The 20,350-nt window shown below is 35.9% G+C and overlaps 1 protein-coding gene across 6 annotated transcripts in view; it reads left to right on the plus strand.

The window, feature by feature from the left end:
* The window catches only part of LOC145675488 (uncharacterized), a 79,158-nt gene that overhangs the window by 29,132 nt on the left and 29,676 nt on the right, over window positions 1-20,350 (plus strand). For 3 of the 6 annotated variants that reach the window (XM_081745933.1, XM_081745930.1, XM_081745934.1), the window contains exons 2-3: window positions 6,185-6,267; window positions 12,162-12,371. In XM_081745933.1, coding sequence (XP_081602059.1) covers window positions 6,244-6,267; window positions 12,162-12,371 — 234 coding nt within the window. In that variant the 5' untranslated portion in view covers window positions 6,185-6,243. The other 3 variants (XM_081745932.1, XM_081745935.1, XM_081745931.1) reach the window with 3 other exon arrangements.

A 20,350-nucleotide genomic window follows, 5' to 3' on the forward strand; every position in this document is an offset into this window, starting at 1 on the left:
TTTTTTCGTGGTTCTTTTGACGTGAGGATTCGGTATACTTAATTAGTACGCTATGTATATATTTTGTGTGAGGATTCATTTCCTCAAGGTTGTTGGCGTTGTTTCTGAGCACCCTGTAGATGAAGCTTCTGGTCAGTATTCTAAATATGTTTCATATATGTTTATAGTATAAACTTGCTTTTGTTAACTGTATGACGATGTTTGTGTTGTTTTATGTAATTGCGTTGTTACTTGACTTTCAATGTTTTTGTACTTTTTTAAAGCGCTCTATTCATACGTTGTCCAATTTTACATTTTGATCTACCTAAGGTGAAATGTAATACTGATCGTAGAACAGAAGATATTTTCTCTTAATTTCAGCAATTAGTGGGTTACAAGCTAGGGTTGCCAACTGTCCGGTTGTTCACCGGTCTGGCCGGAAATACTGCTGTTATTTTGATTAAAGCCGGTGACCGGTACAAACTTCTTACCAACCCCTTTATTATTATTATTATTATTATTATTAGATTTGTATCTAGTTTGAAACAATTTCATCTAATTCGAAGTGTAGATTTAAAAAGTAACTTTCGTTCTATAAATCCAAAACTGTCCCCTTTCACCATCTATCAACGATTAATATATTTTGTTCATCTGTTTAGATAATTTTAAAGAGATGATAGAGACTGTATCACGGAAAAATTTGAAATTTATTTTTAAGGAATTTTATACATTTATTGAAAGTGAAAAAGGACTTCTTAAAGCAGTTTCCTATAGTTGAAGTATAAGTTTAAAGAATAAATTTCATTTTCCAAATCCAAAATTGTCACGTAAAGATTCATATATTTTTGTTCATCTGTTTTGATAATTTTAAAGAAGTGACAGTGCTACTGCTAAATACAATAAAATGATCAATGCCGATTTCAGTTTCTCATTTATAGCACAATGTATCTATTAAGCTTATTAATGAATGTACTAAGGATATGCAGAATACAGGTGCTAATGCACTTTAGTCCAAGATATAGGTTTTCTTCCCTAGATGGGTGCGAACAGAGATACTTCACACTTAGACCTACAGTATATCACAAGGAATTTTGAAGGGGTGCTGTTTTTTTTTTTCCAGGATTGGCAACCTTAGTTACGACTAAACATAGAAATAATTAAGATGGAATTTAATATTTAGCAATGACTTGTCATTAAATAATCTCAATTTGAAATTGACCAAACGGTTTAGTAAAGTCCTTTCTTTGCCCTGCCTTTCTCAGTAGGTTGGAAATTCCTGTTATATCACTACTTCTAGTTCCATATTGCTATTTTGGACGATGACTGATACTGCACAGATGAAGAATGTAGATTCACATTTACAATTCACATGTTGCAAAATTATCCTTCCTGATCCCTTAAGATTACTTTAGGTGTATCTACTAATCGGAAGACTAAATATTTATCTCTTCAACTCTCCTGATCGTGGAGTAAAACACCATCCAGAGTTTGAAAATAGGGTTAAGGATAACATTTCGATAGCATTTATGCACTATCACCGGTACTGCACAGATGAAGAATGTGGTTTTATATTTAGATTGCAAATTATCCTCCTAATTTCTTAAAAGTTACCTCTAGCTCTTGCAAGAAATGAGACGTATTTAATAGTAAGTCATCGGTAAATATTAAATATTATTTTTTTTAATTTCTTGCATTAAGTAATTATGATGAACGTTTATTGATTTGGTGTTCATTTCCTTTAGCATGCTTAAGAAAACATATTCACCCCCCCCCCCCTACGAAACTGAAAGTGCTATATTTTCTTGTAGATTTCAGTTTTCATTTTTATTTACATTAGTGTCACGTAAATTAGTTGGCTTTCTAACTTTTAACGCCATCAACAGAAGAACTAAGCTCCATTCCAGGGTTGTTGGGTAGTAGCCTGAAAAGGTGGAAGGCATTAGATTAGAAAAATATGGTAGATGCGGTACAATTTGTCAATCGCTCACTTGGATAGAATTCTGGCCAGAGCGACAGGAGTGTGTGTGTATCCTTATCGAAGCAACGCTCTATGTTGCCAGTTGAGTCCTTTCAGGTGAATTTTCTCGTTCATCTGCTGCATTGACTCTGGTATTGTTTTGAAGTTTTTCGTCGTGGATTACATCTTCCTTGTCCTACCAAACATATCAGTATATTGACTTGGGTGCAGCTGTGTGTTGCTCAAGGTGTTACTTGCTTGTCGGGATTCAGGCTACTTTCTCCTGCTTTATATTGAAGTAAAAAACAATTTTTCCGTCGCCGGCTACAATGTGGTAATGAAAACCCCTTTGTGTTCCCGAGTAGTCTTATGTTGAGCAGGCAAACTGGCTTTAATACTGGAGCGCTAGAGTTTCTTTCTTCGTTTAAAATATATAGTATCCATACACAGTTTTTGGCGCTTATGTATCGAGTGAAGGTGTGTAATGATGACAATAGTCCATCATGAGAACACAGAGCCAATTTCGGAGTGAATCAGTGCTTGTCTCGTGAAAATTCCGTTTCATATCAAAGCCGTCAATTTGCACGTCAGTGATATAGGTGAGAATTCCGTATCTAGCAGGAATAAATTACTTAGCGCCAGCTTTGACTTCCTTATATCAGTGATATTCACTACAGTTGCCTTTAATGTATCCATTGTTGACGTTATGAGTGCACTTCGTGACATTAATTCGAGAGGTGGCCAGTAGCGCGTTTCATCGTAACAGATGCGCTAGTGATGTAAAAATTTGCACAATATTGGCATTTCACTAGTATATGTGCTAATTTCTGGCTTTGCAGGTCCTGTTGAATTGATGTTACAATCAGAAAACTTTGCGGCAGCAATATGTTGGACAAAATCGAATGCCGAGCTGTGATTTGATTCCTCTTATCTCCAAGGAAAATCTGTACAAACTATAACTGAAGAGATGACAGCTATGTATAGTGTGGAGTACCCATCTTATTTCTCAGTGAAACGGTGGAAGAGAGAATCTAGATGTCGCACAAGTCTCAGGATGACCCAAAAAAGATGGTCGTCGCTCGGCGGCTACAGATCTAAAGATAGTGGCAAAAATTAAGCAGCTAATGCTTGGAAATAGAAGTGTGACTATTAATGTTTTGTTAGGAGGTAAACATTAGTAGGGGGACCGTTCACACATATTCATTCTATATGTAAGCAAAATAGCAGCATTGTGAGTTTCCCGATATTTGACACTTTTATTTTCTTTTTTTAACTGCAACGTGTGGAATGTGCATAAAGCATTTTGGATCTATATCGTGAGGACGAGGATTGGTATGTAAACAGATAAGCGGTTATGCTTGAATACTGGATGTATCTATTTGTTGCTAAAACCAAAGAAATGAGTAAAACAAGGAAACGTACCTCGTTCCCTACCTCACAAAAAGGTTATAGTGCAGCATTCAGTCAGTAAGGGCATGTTTTCCGTATTTTGCAACCTTACTCCACTGATTACCTACAAAAAGCAGCTATAATCACAGGAATCTGCTGCAAAAATTACGGGATACTATCAAAGTAAAGAGACAGGGTTTGCTTTCGAAATGTGTATTGCTCGTAGCAGACAAGGCACTGATACACCGAGCAGCAGAAACACTTATTTTGTACGGCATTGTGGCTCAATCATTTGCCATACTCACTATATATACCCAATCTGTCTCCATCCGACTGATACCTCTTCCTAAAAATAAAGAAACTTTTGCGATGTAGGCATTTTGCGGATTATGAGGACAGTCTTAATGCGGAGGAAACCTGGTTTGCCTTGAACTGCCCAGAATTTTATGCAGATGATTTTAATGGACTGATTTTTGGATGTCAGAAATAACCAAATTTTAGATCCCTAACCAATTTATCATAGTTCTGGCCTTCTCTCGTAGTATACAATATATCTGACTAATTATTAGTTCATCATCACTAGGTATTTTGAACCCCAAACATAACTTTTTACTTTCCTCCTATGCGCGAAGTCTGAGGCTAACATCCTAATTGGACCACTCACGGACAGCCCCCGTTTCACACGATACTTAATATTATTTTGTAGATAGAGAAATTAATTTGAAGAACAAAGTATGTTAGTCTATTGACAATTATATGACAAAGTTATATTATTGGACCACCTCACACTTCTATTAATTACGTAGGCTGTACTCAAAATTGAATGAAATGTGATAATCCGCATAAGAAAGTAATAAGATTCAATGTCAATGTATGTAGATAACGGAGATTTTACAGACTGGGTTTACTGCAAGAGCTACCTACTTCACGTAATTTGTATATATATATATATATATATATATATATATATATATATATATATAGTAGTTAGATATTTACTGATTTATAGGTTTATTCATACCTAAAATAAATCTTTTGTGTCTTAATGTCTGAATATGCTAATTAAAAACAAAGTACTGTCAATAATACTTGGTTTTCTTCTTTTCCGTAGGTTTATGCAGCAATGAAGCAACTACAATGAAGCATATTTTTAGTAGAACAAAATATACTTCATTTCGTGTGCATTTAGTTCTGTTTTGCAATATGTAGTGAAAAGAGGTAGCGAAGAAGTCATTGCTTATGTTTCCCTTACTATGACTTGTATGATCGAAGTATGAATTGCATAAGAAAATCCAGAATGTTTTTTTATTTTTGTCAATAATGTGAAATAACTTTTGGTATTTCGTCGTTCATTGATTGATTTTTATTTTTTTTTTTTTTCGTGATAAATCAAGGACAAGTATATATCATCCGAACTCATCCGATGTGGATCAAACTTAGCATATTGGTAGACCTTGATCCACTTAATATGAATACGAAATATTATGATGTACAGGCTTTTCGTTCCCAAATTATGGCCATCAAATTTGAGGTTTCACATTTTCATAAACTGAGGTTTCACATAAACTGAACTAGATGAAAAATTTCATAAACCAGTGTTAATAAGAATTTGCTTTAAAATTAGTGAAGAATTACTTTTTTGTGTGTGTAATTGAGAAACTTATACTAATCGATAACTTTATATTTAAAAGAAGAAAGAAAGCAAAGCATATGAGTGCTATTATTTCTATACTTTTTCATTATGATGGCTTCTTTTATTTTTTTTATTTGGTATTTCGTAAAGTAAATTGATTTTTGTGATACGCACTTTTTAAATATTTTCTTGTTCATATTTTGTGCGCTCTGTTTCTATTTTATCTACTGTCTTGTATCAGTAACTGTTAGACGTTGTGCGAAGAAATGTTAGCAATTAGTAATATCGAAATAAAGTAAAAATTATTGATATGTTTAGAATTCAGTAGTTTGAGGAGAAAATTATCCTCTTGTTCTGCTTTGTCCGATAAGAAATGCAAAGACATAAAGATAAATATTATGCTATATTCTATGAAGTTGCTCTGTAGGTGAATTATGAATTATATATAAGAGGTGTTATAAACTATACATTGATTCTGAAGGAAGATGTAGTTGTTACTATTGAAAATGACAATGCATATTTAAGCTCATCATTAATTAGCATGCTAAACACAATTTTCAATAGAACATTAATCTTTTAAGTTAATGTATTATACACGCAAATTGCTTACTTTAGTGCTTGTTGTGGAAACACCATAAAAAGAAACTGAGTGAAAAGTTCTCTGGAAAAGAGACACATACACACACGCGCTGAAGATGAAATTGGTTTTGATGAGAAGGAATTAGGTGTGCTTGATTTGTGGTTATTGCTTAAGGAAAAGTACACAGTTTCCGATAGTCATGTCTAGAACATGTTTTCTTTCTGACTTTTATTGATACATAATTCAGAAAGTAAAAGTGGTCAAATTTATGAAGGCAATAAATTGTGAAACTGTAGCTATTTTAATACAAATCTGAAACAAATATCTATGTTAAATATGCTTTGTTAATAATATGATAAATTCCGAATAGAGAATAAAAATGATATTTTCCTATCAGGAAAATGTTAAATAGATGAATTAAATTTGTTATTTTTCTTAAAAAAAAAGTATGTTTTAAGTCGTTTTTTTCTTATCCTACGAAGTTTGTTGTATTAAATACTTTAGTTGAAAATAAAATGAAATTGTTTCCAGCAAATTCGAAATAACTGACAGTAGGAAGTTACAAAGTTCAATGTACTGTGTTTTGGTATATTTGTAGTATTATTCATGAACATTTCAATAACGTTTTTTCATTTACTTTTTTCAGAAAGGCTCCTGTATAAAGGTTATAGTATTTTTTCAGGGTTGATCTAGAAACAAGAAGAAATGAGTGAGAAGGACGTAGAAGTGGTAAGTGAAAAATATTCTTCTAACTTTTTTTATTATTGAAGTAGGTAAATACGTGTCTCGAACCAAATTCGGTGTTACGCAGATAGAGTACTCATGTCAAAAAAAAAAAAAAAAAAAAAAAAAAAAAAAAAAAAAAAAAAAAAAAAAAAAAAAAAAAAAAATTGTCGCACGTCTTTAGAAATTACATAGGTAGAAATAACTCTCTTTCTTACGAGAGAGAATTTCATATGCCTTGGAAATGTACACAAGAACAAGAAAAAGTATAAAAATAAGCATTAAAAAAATCTCCGAAACTTCTTTCGCCAAATTCTAAGATTCTTTTTCATAATCATGACAAACGCGCAATGAAATTTACAAAACGAGATGGGGAATTTTATGCTTCATTAGAAATACAATGTAAATCTGTCTCATAATGTTAGTTGTTAGGATCACGCAGTGAGACTTACAAGATAGTGTTCTTAGTCCATCCGTCCGTTACTCTGCACAATAACTCTTGAATAGATGCGAATTTTTCAATTTTCTTCCTTGAAATAGAAGCTAGAGAGCGATTATCTCGGCTGAATTCGTTAATAGAGACCATCTGTTAACAACTTAGTGGATAACGGCAACTTTAAGAGTTCCAATCTATATTCCATACGTCTTTAGAAATTGCTTAGAGAGAAATAAGCATGTACATTAATACATGTATACATTTTTTTTTTTTGCAATAGATAGATATTGCGACTATCTCGGCCGAGTTCCTTAACGGAGTGAATCCATTAATATCTTTCCGGTAACGAGGACTTTAATGGTGGATCTGTAGCCCATATCCCATACATATAAACGCAATTTTAGTTTGTTTTTTTTTTTTTTTTTTGCAACAGATAGCTAGAGCAGTTACCTGATTCAAGTTCGTTAAGAGTCAATTCATTAAAGTCTTACCTGGTAACGGTGACTATCCATATCCCATACATGAAAATATATCGCGTGATCCTCTCTACTGTCTTTACTAGAGTTTATTATACATTTCACACAGTAATAATATGCAAAAGTATTAAATCATTTTACACGTAAACAAATGATTAAATAGAAATAAGCCACAAAATATGCGAAGTGATCAGGCATTTCGTGTTAGCGATTTGCATATATTCCTTTACCGAGTAGCAGAACTTCAAACCTTCTTGACACGTTAGCTGCCAAGGGTAAATTTTGATGTTCACTGGTAGAGTGCCAAATGTACGTACGTACTTAACATTGTTCTTGTTTTTTGAACATAATGTTGAAACATAATCCTAAAGCAAGGTATTGAATCCGCGTGCATGAAAATTGGGGGCCTGATCGGACCTATGTGTGCGTTTTTGTTTATGGGTTACAGTTGAACCAGCAACTGAGTTGATAGTCATTTGTTGATTATTACATGTGAAAACTAGCTTAGTGTGAGAAGTGTGGATTAACTCCTGTTCCTGTTAGTGCTAATAAGTAGTTTTTTGTACGGTGAAAAATGAAGAAATATGCTCAAAACTTTATCTCATTAGTAATAACAGTATAGTGATAAACCGTTTTGAAAATTCAGCAAATGACGAGAAGTTCTTAGAACACTGGCATCTTCTCAAACTTGTCATTCACAAAGCAACACGTAGGTCCAATCGACCCTGCAGAAACAACTAATACTAGTTACTTGACATTCAGCGCTCCTGGTGGCGTTAATCAGTAACATCTAACAACAAAATCAACAATATAAATCTCTCCTGTGTTGTGTGTGATAGAAACACTACAATTCATTAACACTAGAAGCAGCACTTTACAATATAAGTACTCTAATGGCAACTCGACAAATTAGAAATTGTGGCTCCGATCGAACTTACGAGGTTATCTTCTTGGACTACTCCAGTGGGTCCGATCGGCAGTAAGGTGTTGCTGAACGTGTAACCTCTATTATTTGTTTTTTGACGATCAATCAGTTCGAGTCTCGCAGTTTGCATTGTTTTTTGTAACTTGTTATCGTCAATTCGTTATTTTGTTCCAAAAATGATTCCTAATATTTTTCACTTTATTCTAGTTTATTTAAATATTTGTCAAGAATTTTATAAAAAGAGTCGACTTATTTCTTGTCATTGTCGTAACTTGAAAGGGAAAGTTCTATACAGGGTGTTTCAAAACAACAACGACAACGTTTGGGAGGTGACTCCTGACACCAAGATAAGACAAAAATTATAGACCAACCTGGGTGCACAAATGCTTCCTTTCGGAGTTATAGGTTGCCGAAAACATGAAAAAATGAAATTTAAAGGTCCATAGCTCCAAAACTATGGGACCTATCGTAGTCGGATGAACACTTCACTTAGGAACTAATATGTGCACTATCCAAACATACATGTTTCAGAATCTTAAGGTACTCACGCAATAATTTTTTAATTCAGGGAGTTTGGCTACGGACATATAAATCGCAGCACTCTCCAATTACCTCTATAAAAATTATTACGGAAGTATAGCATTCTGAAGCTTGGATATTTGGATAGGGCACATACTAGTTCCTAAGTGAAGTCTTGACCCGACTACGGTAGGTCAAATAGTTTTGGAGCTATGGACCTTTAAAGTTAATTTTTTCAAGTTTTCGGCAACCTATAACCCCGAAAGGAATCATTTGTGCACCCAGGTTGGTCTATACTTTTTGTTTTATCTTGGTGTCAAGAGTCACCTCCCAAACGTCAGTGTTGTTTTGAAATACCCTGTATATTCGAAACTTCAACATATGACCAAATTTAAAATAAAACGTTACTAAAATAAAAAAATAATAAAACATTTACCCCGAATAGTCTTTGCAAGTAATATGTAGGAAATGAACAGAAATAATAGTAGTTCTTACCCTAAATACAAAATTCACCCTTTGTTTCATGAAAATAATAAGCAATTTGTAAAAATAATTACAGAATAATAATATGATCACATTTACCGAGCGAACATATGTTAGTGGTTAACGTTTGCTCTTCATGATCAGAAATCCCCAGATTCAAATTCGATACCAAACATCTTGACTGGTGATTTTTCAGATCCACCAGGCGAATGCCGCAATACGTTTAATGCATAAACCTTGGCCAACTTTCTTCACAAATTCGTTCCTTTTTTAACGCTTCAGTGTAAAATGGCCTTTACGCTGCATCTTAGATCTTTTTAAATAAATAGATAAAAATACACATTACGTATAATACAATTGCTGTGGCTTAATAGCTAATTGAGTACGAAACTGAAATTTAAAAATTTTGTGACTAGTCCTTATACAGGTTAATGAAGAAAGTAGCTAGAAATCATTTATTCTAAATTATTTGGTCTAGGAATTAATTCGTGCGGTTGGTACGCACACATTGAAGCTGTAGTACAAACACAAAATACATAAATACCTTAAGAAAAATATTGTCCATCGCTAGCCACCACTTTCGCCCATCTGTCAGGCAATGTACGGATTCCGTGGCGAAATAAGTCCTCATCCTTGGAAGCGATCCAGTCAGAGACCCATGTTTCGATATCTTCTGAAGAAGTAAACCGCTGTCCAATCAAATCGTTGTTCATGCAATCGAACAAGTAGTAGTCCGAAGGAGCAACGTCTGGTGAATACGGCGGGTGGGGTAAAACTTCCCATCCGACATTTTCTAAATAGGTTTTGACCGGTTTTGCGACATGTGGGCGAGCGTTATCATGTTGAACAATAAGTTTATCATGTCTGTTCTCCCATTCTGGTCGTGTTCTGGCCAGAGCTTGCTTCAAACGCATTAATTGTCGTCGATAACGTTCTCCATTCATAGTTTCACCCGGTTGCAGCAGCTCATAGTACACCACACCTTTCATATCCCACCATATGCACAGCATAACCTTTGCACAGTGAATATCTCGTTTTGGTTGTGATGGACCTGGTTCACCTGGTTTCACCCAGGCCTTTTTTCGTTTAGGGTTCTCGTAATGGATCCACTTCCCATCACCCGTAATAATTCGATGCAGAAACCCCTTTCTGCTCTGTCGTTGAAGCAGCAATTCGCAAATGGTTTTTCGTCTTTCAACGTCTCTGTCTTTCAATTCATGTGGAACCCAATGTGACATCTTTTGAATCATTCCCATGGCTTTCAAGCGTTTGGAGACTGTTGTTTGATCAACGCCTAATGCTGCTGCAAGTTGTTCCTGCGTTTGACACGAATCCTGCTCGAGCAATGCTGTCAATTCTTCGTCTTGAAATTTTTTTGGCTGTCCAGCTCGCTCTTGGTCTGCCAAGCCGAAATCACCACTTCTAAACCGTGCAAACCACTTCTGACACGTTCGCTCAGCTAGAGCATGGTCACCATACACTTCCACCAAAATACGATGACTTTCAGTCGCACTTTTCTGCATGTTAAAGTAATGCAGCAGGACACCCCGCAAAAACACTTTATCAGGCACAAATTGCGCCATGTTCACTTAACTACAAACTGGTGTTGTTGACGCTTTAATCCACTGCCCTATACTACGAACGATACGCGATGACAGGGGTTTGCAACACATGTGTGGATACACGGAACTGTGGGACGCTCCGTTCGTTGCGCCATCTCTTGTCCACCCGCACGAATTAATTCCTAGACCAAATAACTGTTGTAAATAAATATGAATATAATATTGAATCTTCAGGTAAACTAATAATTTCCAGTGATTTTAATGTCTCAATTATCAAGGTATTGTGGTCGGTCTGTATACCTAGATCATATGCAATCATCCTAGTTTGACCGTTTTCATTATTTCAGTTCCAGAAAACAGGCATGATTCAGAATGATAAAAATCGTTTCATCGAAGTTCGATAATGTTTACATTTTGTTTGTTTGTTTGTTTGTTTGTTGGGGAAGGGATTCACACAGCCATGCTGTCTGATCGAACAGAATAAATTCTCTTTTGGTACTCTGCTTCCTCGTGGGTAAATGGTAGCGTACGCGCCTGTGGCGTCGTGGGGTACCCGACTCGATTCCCGGCGGGTGCCCTTATGGTTTCGGGTCCCATGTTAAGCTGTAGATCCATGTCTCACATAGCCTCACTGCTGAAAGGGACGCTAAAGTGACAATCAAATCTCTTTTGCTGCGCACTTTAATAATAGCAGTAATATGTAAGATGTCCTAACTCAAAATGTGTACAATAATGGTTCTTATGCAAAAATGTCAGATACTGGAAAGATATACTCAGTATTATGCATCCATCCAATTTGTGGGTTTAGAGGGATAATTTCACTGATTCGTCTAGTGATGACTAATAGCATGGATTTTTGGATTCCATATTCAAGGTATTTGTTCTATCAGTTCATTAAGCAGTCAAATCCCATCGACAAAGAGAGTTCAAATAAAATTCCAATTTAAAGAAAACCAGAATTACTTTATTTCCATATCTGTTAAATAGGAAGTTCAAATAGATAAAATTGTTCCTCGGAATTTTAATCATGTACTGCACTCTTGAGGTTGAAAAGAAGCTTTCATCGTCATCTTTATTATTGGTGATTGCATTCTCAGCAACAGCAATAGCTTCAACTCAGTAAGAAGAACAAGAGTTGTACAGCTTTTTTGTTTGTTTGTTTGTTTGTTTGTTATACGGCAGCAAATAAATAAAATAAGCAGGAATGCATGTTAGCATATGTAAGCAGGACCCAACAACTGATCATCGGTTACAGCACTATAAAATAAACGGCGAGTGGCGCGCCAACGCTAAAATTTGAAAATGGACACCGAAATCCATGCCGTAAATCTAAAGGTACGGATTATCGCTGACCGGATTTTCGAATATCAACCTATAAGTTCATTTGAAAGGTAACTTTGAAGAAAAAAAATGGCGATTGCCTTAATTTAAGTTAATGTAAAAATACCAGCGAATAATGAACAAATAAAAATGCCATAATTTTCCTGTTAAATTTATAGGGAATTCTTCGTGTTAATATGTTTCATACTGGGATTTTTGTCAACAAAAGCACATATGCAAGATTTAGCACTGGAAAGCTGCAGACTATTTTGCAAGAGAAATATGGAGTTCGTGCTGTGTGCGGAAGACCAAGTTTGAACGTTTGGGGTAGATACGAAGTGATTTTGGAAAATTTGAAACAGGCCCCAGTGGATTTTGTAAAAGTCAAGGTGAGTGTGCATATTTAGAGTATACTTGAGCACTTAAATATTTATCGTAGATCTTAATATTATGTATGTAACGTATACATACAAGGCTTATAATTAAATTAATATCTTGTTTATGCTGTATTGTCTTCACGTTAAGCTGATTATATAAGGAATTCATGAGTCCTGGCAAACGAAGAGTGCTTAAGATACATCGTGAAACATTGAGAGTTTTAACAGGTATTTGTGTAGTTTTCGATTACTCCACTGTTTGATTTTGTAAACAAGGTACATGCGCTTAAAATAAAAAAGAGAGAGAGAGAGAAATAACGTTTCGATGCTATAGCAGTACCTTCCTGAGACATAAGAATGTCTCTGTATGTAATGAAATAGTTATTTAATTTTAATTGTATTTTGTTGGGGGTTTCTCGTATTCAAGAGTAATGTCTAAGCTAGAACCATTTTTTCACATTTCTTTAGTTTTGTGGCTAATTTAAGCAAACCAGAACATTAGTACCACATTCTTTAATAAATGTGTGATTTGAATTACTGTAATATCGATCGTAACTAAGTGGAAAATTTTTCTCTTTACTTTGTAATAACAGTTTGTTTTCATCACGTTTAGAGTTGGATCAACATCAAATTACTATTCTACAAATAGGAGTTAAAGAGCTTCCTTCTGCGTATATGGTTAGCGTTCACTTCTTCGGCGTGGGAAACCCAGGTTCGATTCCCGGCGGGAGTTCATGTGGTTGGATTCCACGTTAAGCTGTAGGTTCAGGTCTCATATAGCCCTGTTGCTGAAAGTGATGCTAAACTCTAATCAACCGACTAAAAAATAGTACTTATATTAATTCATAAACATCCATCATGCGTGCAACATCTATCATGTTATCTGTTTAAGAAAATACATCAGTATCTCAAATTATCCACCTAGTAATATCCTCATTAATCTTTCCTCCAATATTTCGAGTGAGACTAACGACCACTCATCCTCAGGGGGATAGTATGAGTGGCCGTGAGACCAGTAATGGAGGAAAGATGACAAGGAACATTATTGGTGAGTAATTTGAGGTATTACATATCCTCAATAAATACTTAAAATAAAGCAGTAATGTTATTTTAACGTTAGATGACTGATGCATACCAGACTCAGATAGCGCTTTGTAGTAAAACAGAATTACGTGTTTTGATATTAGGTCTATATAATTAACCTGAAGCTATAGAAGGTGTATTCTGACTTTTCCGTATCAGAATTTTTTTTTTATAGCTTTATTTTGTGAGTAAAAGAATTGAGGTTTATGAATATCTTTAAGACGTGCGTTACTTCAAATGTCTTATCAATTAGCTGGGGGAGGAAGGGGCGGTGGCTAAGTGGTAGAGCGCTTACCTCTCGTGGGTGGAGTCCCTGGTTCGATCCCCGGCCAAGTAAGTTTGTGGTGAACAACCGTGCCTGTGGGTTTTCCCGGGCTACTTCCCATTTCCTCCCTCTCTCTCATTCCATCATCGTTCACTTGCTTTAATCATCGTCTCCCTTAGCCTAAAAGGCATAAGCGTGGGATGTTAAACTCAAAGATTTCATTTTTATCAATTAGCTAAAGTGGTGTACTTTGTATTTATCAATAAAATGTATTCTATTCAGATTGGCAGCAAATATGGATACGATCCATTTTCCGAAGAAGTTCCTGTTTTCTGATAAGCATAGTAAAGGGTAGTCCCACTCGATAGAAATCCCGGAAGCTATTGATTACCAAAAAAAAAAAAAAGTTATATATGTATAGACGGGCAGTCAAAAGGTTCCCAGAATGTCCTAGTTTTGGCATTTTGATGCCATCACAATGAAACTTTCTGTACAGTACAGTCCTTAGGTTGGCTAATTATGAATTTGACAAGTATTAACATGTCATAACAGGCAGTGTACGAGTAATGTACCTGAACGGAGAGTGTGTGCTGATTAGTTGGCGCAACGTCACAATCCGAGCAATGCGCAAACACGTCCAAGTCCAAATTTGGGAAATCTGTTTCATAGATTTAGATAGCCTTAAAAACAGTTTAGCACCATCGGATTTATGACTCTTCCAAAAGCTAAATATGGGCCTCAAGGGTACCCGTTTCTCCACCGCAGAAGAGGTCAAAACCAACGCGACGGGGTTTCCGGCAATAGCAGGAGCGGTGGAGGAGGTGTATGTGTTCCGAACTTTATATTGTGGTAATAAAGAGCTACAACAGAACTCCAGGAACTTATTGACTGCTCCTCGTATATGAGAAATGAAATGAAAGGAGTTTGTTGTTAGAAATGTCTTCTCTGAGTTACCAAACAGAACTCAACACGGCGTTGCGTGGTTCTGAGGATGGCTGCCAGAGCTATTGGTGACATCAACTGGATCTCGCGCCGGATGTTCCCCCGTAACTCATTCAGTGTGTGTGATTTGTTCATGTGGACACAGGCTTTTAGATAACCCCACAGGAAAAAAATGAGGTGGGGTCAAATCGTGGCCATAGTTCTTGTGAAATTATCTGTCTGAAACAATTATTCTACTTCGGCCATGCTCACGCTGGAGTAGCGATACATCTTTACTATGGCGTGAAAGCAAGCTTGAACATCCGTGACTTTTCATGTTGCCGCCTGTATTTACTCATGGATTAACCAGGTGTCTATCGGTCACGAAAGTCATGTAAAAGTCACGAAATCAGAAAACGGTCATGAAAGTCAAGAAACAGTCACGAAATTTAGCTTTTGGGTCACGATTTTTTTTTTTATCTGTACAAATAATAGAATTAGAATTTATTAATATGTATATGAATACAAAACAGTTACTTAACAATCTTTATAGCGATTCAGGGAGAGGCCGAGCTTCTGCTGTTTGTGGTTCTCCCTTTCAGAATTTATTTACATATTATAGGATGGCGGGTAAATACTTAATATATGTAGATAACACAAAGTTACATGAGGTTATAAATACTTAATTAGTTCATAGTAAAAATAATAACAATAATAATGACACATTAACATGGTATTGTCTCAATTTTTTAAATACTCGTTCAGCTGTTTTTTTTAAATTTGCTAAACATTTGTAGTTCTCTGATACCTAGGGAAGGGCATTGGAAATTACTGGAAAAGTATATACGTATATACTGGAAAATAAGTATATACTGAAAATTTTGTACTATAAAACGTCAAAATTCACCACCGAAAATGTCTTATGGTCGGCTTTAGACGCTACCAAATCGCAAAGAAAGCACGCTTCTATCGCATGCATGAAAATTTGGTCCAATTCGCACCAAATGTGCTCTTAAGAATGTTACTAAATTTTATGGTTTGGGAAAGAAAAGGTCACGAAAAAGTCACGAAATTTCATTTTGGAATTTTAGTAGACATCCTGTTAACTAACATTCTGTAAAAATGTAAACGGAATCCTTGAATTATTTACAACAGCAAATATTGTCTGGGCTTTGTTTGAGTGAGACACCCGTTATTATATGAATATTAGGATTTAGAATTGTAGTTTTGTAAAATGTAATTGTTTTATTCGTTGATAACAATTGTGGTGATTGTAATGAGTATTCTTTTGCCATCTCCGAAATCTAGTAAAATCATTTAATGTCAATCGGTCTTGAATTGACCATGGTGCCAATAAAATGAATATAAATTCCTTGTCCATAATTTCATGATGTGAAAAGTTCTCATCAATATAAAAAATAAAAAAATTCTGGAGAATTCCACAATATAATTAGGGTTTAACGGGAAACAAATTTGTCCTCCAAAGTTGAGAGATACGTAGAAATCGATAGATCTCACTGAGCTGACCAAAATGATATGGCTAAGTGTAATCTTCATTCGTAGTCTTCGAGAGCGATGGCTCAGTGGCAGAGCGTTCACCTCTCGTGCGTGCGGTCCCTGGTTTGATCCCAGCTCGCGCCAAGTGAGCTTTGTGGTGGACAAACACCCTGTGTGTGGGTTTTTTCGGTGTTCTCCCGTTTCCTCCTACTTTCTTTATTCCACCATTTCATGCATTTCTCATCATCACCGTCTCCCTCAGCCTCGGTGCATAGGCGTGGGACGTTAAACTAAATATTTCATTCCATTTCATTTTCTAAAAATTTATGCTGTACTTAACCATGCAATTTATTAAGATAAAACTAATACTGAAACGTACAGTAGGCAAGCTTTTCATTATGACACTAGCAAGTCGACAGTGTGCAGTTTGTTTAATGATATATGTGGGTCCCGGGTTGAATTCCCGGTGAGTACACTCAGTCGAAAAAGTGCAAAAACTGTAATAGGCTTCTCTGAAGAACTGGGAGTGGAATTTTGTCCCATTCCCTTTGCACAGCTTTCCAAAGTCCTTCCACAGTTGTCACACACCGTTTTCCCAAAGCCCGCTTCAGCAGTCCAAATCCACAATAGTCCATAGGACTTGCATCTGGAGATTTAACAGGTACCTCATTGAAAGGTATTACCTGTATACCACTTGCCTCCTCCATATCCCTGTAGAATGCGAGGGACGATCGTGAGGTATGTGATGAGGACTTGTCCATGTGAATGCTCACCAAATTGGCGTCATTTCCGTACATCTCATGCTCGTAGATCGGCCGCATGATCTGCTCCTGAAAATACTGCGAATTTATTTTGCAGTTCTTCGCCACCCTACGAATCTTCAGTTTACCTCGGTAACAGTAGCCAGTAACGACCATGATCCCTTTTGGGAAGGATTCTTTACAGACACGGATCCACCTTCTGAAGTTCTTGGCGCCTTTCTCTCTGAACATGATGGCACTCGGTTTGCCGCAGTCGGAAAGGTAAATCCATGCTTCATCGAGCGTTAAGACGTACTACCATGAGCAAAATAAATGACGCGTCTCTTTATTTTGAAGTTTTTTGAAAATATCTCCGTTTTCTTTATATGTTCAAAATTTCGGAAGGTTTCCCCAGCAGGACAGGTTAATAACAAACCCGTTTTTAATATTTGTGTTAGATATTAGCTTAAAATAAAGAAATTAGAAGCAAAAAACATTAAATCGACAGAAATCTCGAGAATTACCAACTCTGCTAAAGTGGGAAATTTTCAAGAACGCGAGGGAATTCTGCAGTTCAACACGAAGCAGCGACATCTATGTCATTGAGAGAAGCGTGGATTAGATCTACAAACGAAAATTTTAACGAAATATTTCTAGTATGTCTTATTATATGCATTATCAGCGAACTCCAAATATATGAATCTATGTTAAGTATTAACGTATAGATAGTGCAAATAGTGGAAATTACCTATGGAAAAAGACGAATTGTTAGCCCAATCGTAATGAAAAATCGTGTTTACTGTAGAACAGGTTCAGCTTACGTAAGAGAGCAAATAGCTCAGTTAGATAAAGCAATGAGTTTGTATACCGAAGGTAGACGGTTCGAATCCCGTGGAAGTGCCGTTATCATTTTTATCACTACACTACGGTTATTTTTTTATTTTTTTTATTTGGGAAAGAATCAAATTGTAACATATGTGTAAAACTCATGACGATACAAAAAAAAAAAAAAAAAAAAAAAAAAAAAAAAAAAAAAAAGAGAAAATATCGTCGCATTTGCATTAGTGTCTCTAATTTTTGTTTGCAAACAGATTCGTAATTATTTCCCCTGTGCTCACTGATGCATAACGAATGTTTTCCAGTAAATGTTAATTCTAATTTGGAGAATTTTATAGTTTCACAATGTTTCTCACTACATAGTCTTCTATCTACGTGTTTGGATATTTTGATAACAGATTTCCCTATTAAATGTTTAATTTTCTCTATAAATATTTGTCTTAAATTGAAATTGTTTTGAATTTACTACATAAGCAAAGTTGCCCGAAGGAGGGGAGCTCAAGTAATAGATATTCTACGTAAAAGCAACCTATTGTAGAATGATGATGCTTCTTACCTTCAGCACATAATCTTAACGTTAGAGAGTCAGAGAGAGAAAAATCCTGGTTTTTCCTCCTCTAGGACCACCCATCTTAAACTTCTACATATCATTGTTCGTCTCACATAATTTCGGCTCTCCAAAGACATTCATATTTATTATTATTATTATTATTACTATTATTATTATTATTATTATTATTATTATTATTATTATTATTATTAATGAATATGCCACCCTTACATAGCAGGGCAGACAAAATGAATAAGAAATATATTTAGAGCATCCTTTCCTCCTTCGTGAATGTAATATCACGTAGCATTTTTTATTCTACTGAAGACGACCCTAGGCCGTTATGGTTAGGTAACAAAAGAAATACCTAATATATTTATAGCGCCCCTTATCTGTAATATTACCTCTTCTTTATTTGTTCGAGGCTTCCCTACACAACCAAGGGTGACAAAAAGAATAGGAAAAGTGTCTAAAGATTACAAAAGACTATATTTTGTCAGAAACAAGGCAGTATATACACAACATTGCTTTCGTTAACAAGTGTTTCACCCTTGAGTCGTTTATAAAATTATGCAGAATAACTTTTGCCGATCATTGTTCTAGAGGGATTTGTCCAGGATGGTTTGGTGTCGAGCTAATAACGATAAGTATATTTATTTACATCACTGTTAAAGAAATAGCAAACTTTCTGAAAGGAACTTACTTAGGAAACAGATCTTCCTTCTACTTAGCCAGAGCCCACTCTGAAAAATTGCATCTGGCATTCTGAGTGAAAGTTCTATGGGACTATTAGAAAAATATATTCCCGTTTTCACGCTGATGGTAGAATTTCTTAAACAGTTATTGAATTACGTTCGAAGGGTAGGCGTAAATAGCGCCCCCGCAACAATATGGCGTGGGGACCGCACAAGCTGCAAGGCCAAAAAATATACAGAAAGTACGCAGGGGCGGAGCAGGCCAAATTTTCACACGGGCAAAGTGACTATTTGGCGCCCTTCCCCTAGTAGTAGCCTATATTTTACATTTTATCATAGTGTTTTTAATAGTTTAAACCAGGAGCGTCATTTCAGATTTTGCTTTGGGGGGGGGGGGGGGCAAGACCTCTTGATATAAGTAAAATTTTGCGTTTTTCACTGATTTACTACTATTCTAATGATAAAATCTATATACATCTCAAACTCACGAGGGACAAATGCCCCTCCCTGCCCTCCCTAAATGACGCCCCTGTTTTAAACCCATTTTCAAAAAGAAATCCATTACCTAGGAAAAGTTCACAAAGAATATGGCCCGCTATAAACAATACCAACTCCACCCCCCTTCCCTGGTCTAGTGGCTAGCACGCCTGCCTTCTGTGGTACCGGGTCCAATTCCCGGTGGATTACTGTTGAACGATAAAAGTGGTTCGGATTCCACTATAATTAGTATCCACATCTCCCTTGCCCATAAAGGCATAACCGTGGAACGCTAAACTCAAGCAAACAAACAAACAATACTTAATTCCCGGCACTCTTTATTCTACATGCCATCTCTCAATTTTTCGATACAGCCCCCTTAGTACTATGAAACTCTCTTCTTCCATAGTGAAATGGAAAAAGATCATATAATTGCCACTACTTTACAAGAATATAAACCAAAAACGTCAGTAGAAAGCACATTATAAAATTTACTTTTTGAGGCTCGTTTTGGTGCCCCTCTTTCTCTGGCGCCCCGGGCAGTCGCCCGACCCTTAGTCCGCCCTTGAAAGTACGGACGCATAACTAAGGACTGCGGAGGAGAGGTTAACCTTCATGTTATGCCACTGGTTTGACGTGTTTGAAATGTTCAGTAAGTGATCAGTTGGTGAAATAATTTCGACGGTTACTGATGTTTAAAGTTTAGCTAAGACAAAGCTACCTAATTAAATACATTTGATATTGCGATGTCACAATTTGATTTTTCCTCACATAAAAAAGATAAAAACAATAGTAATAAAAACCCTTACTCGTACTGGGCTCCTAACTAACTAACAACCTAATTCTTACAGACTAGTTGCTCTGACCAACTGAGTTTCGATTTCTTACGCGAAAGAAGTCTGTTATATTAAGAGGCATGCTTTTCA

This window comes from Thermobia domestica, chromosome 18 (assembly GCF_964235325.1).
Source record: "Thermobia domestica chromosome 18, izTheDome1.hap1.1, whole genome shotgun sequence".
Lineage (NCBI taxonomy): Eukaryota > Metazoa > Arthropoda > Insecta > Zygentoma > Lepismatidae > Thermobia > Thermobia domestica.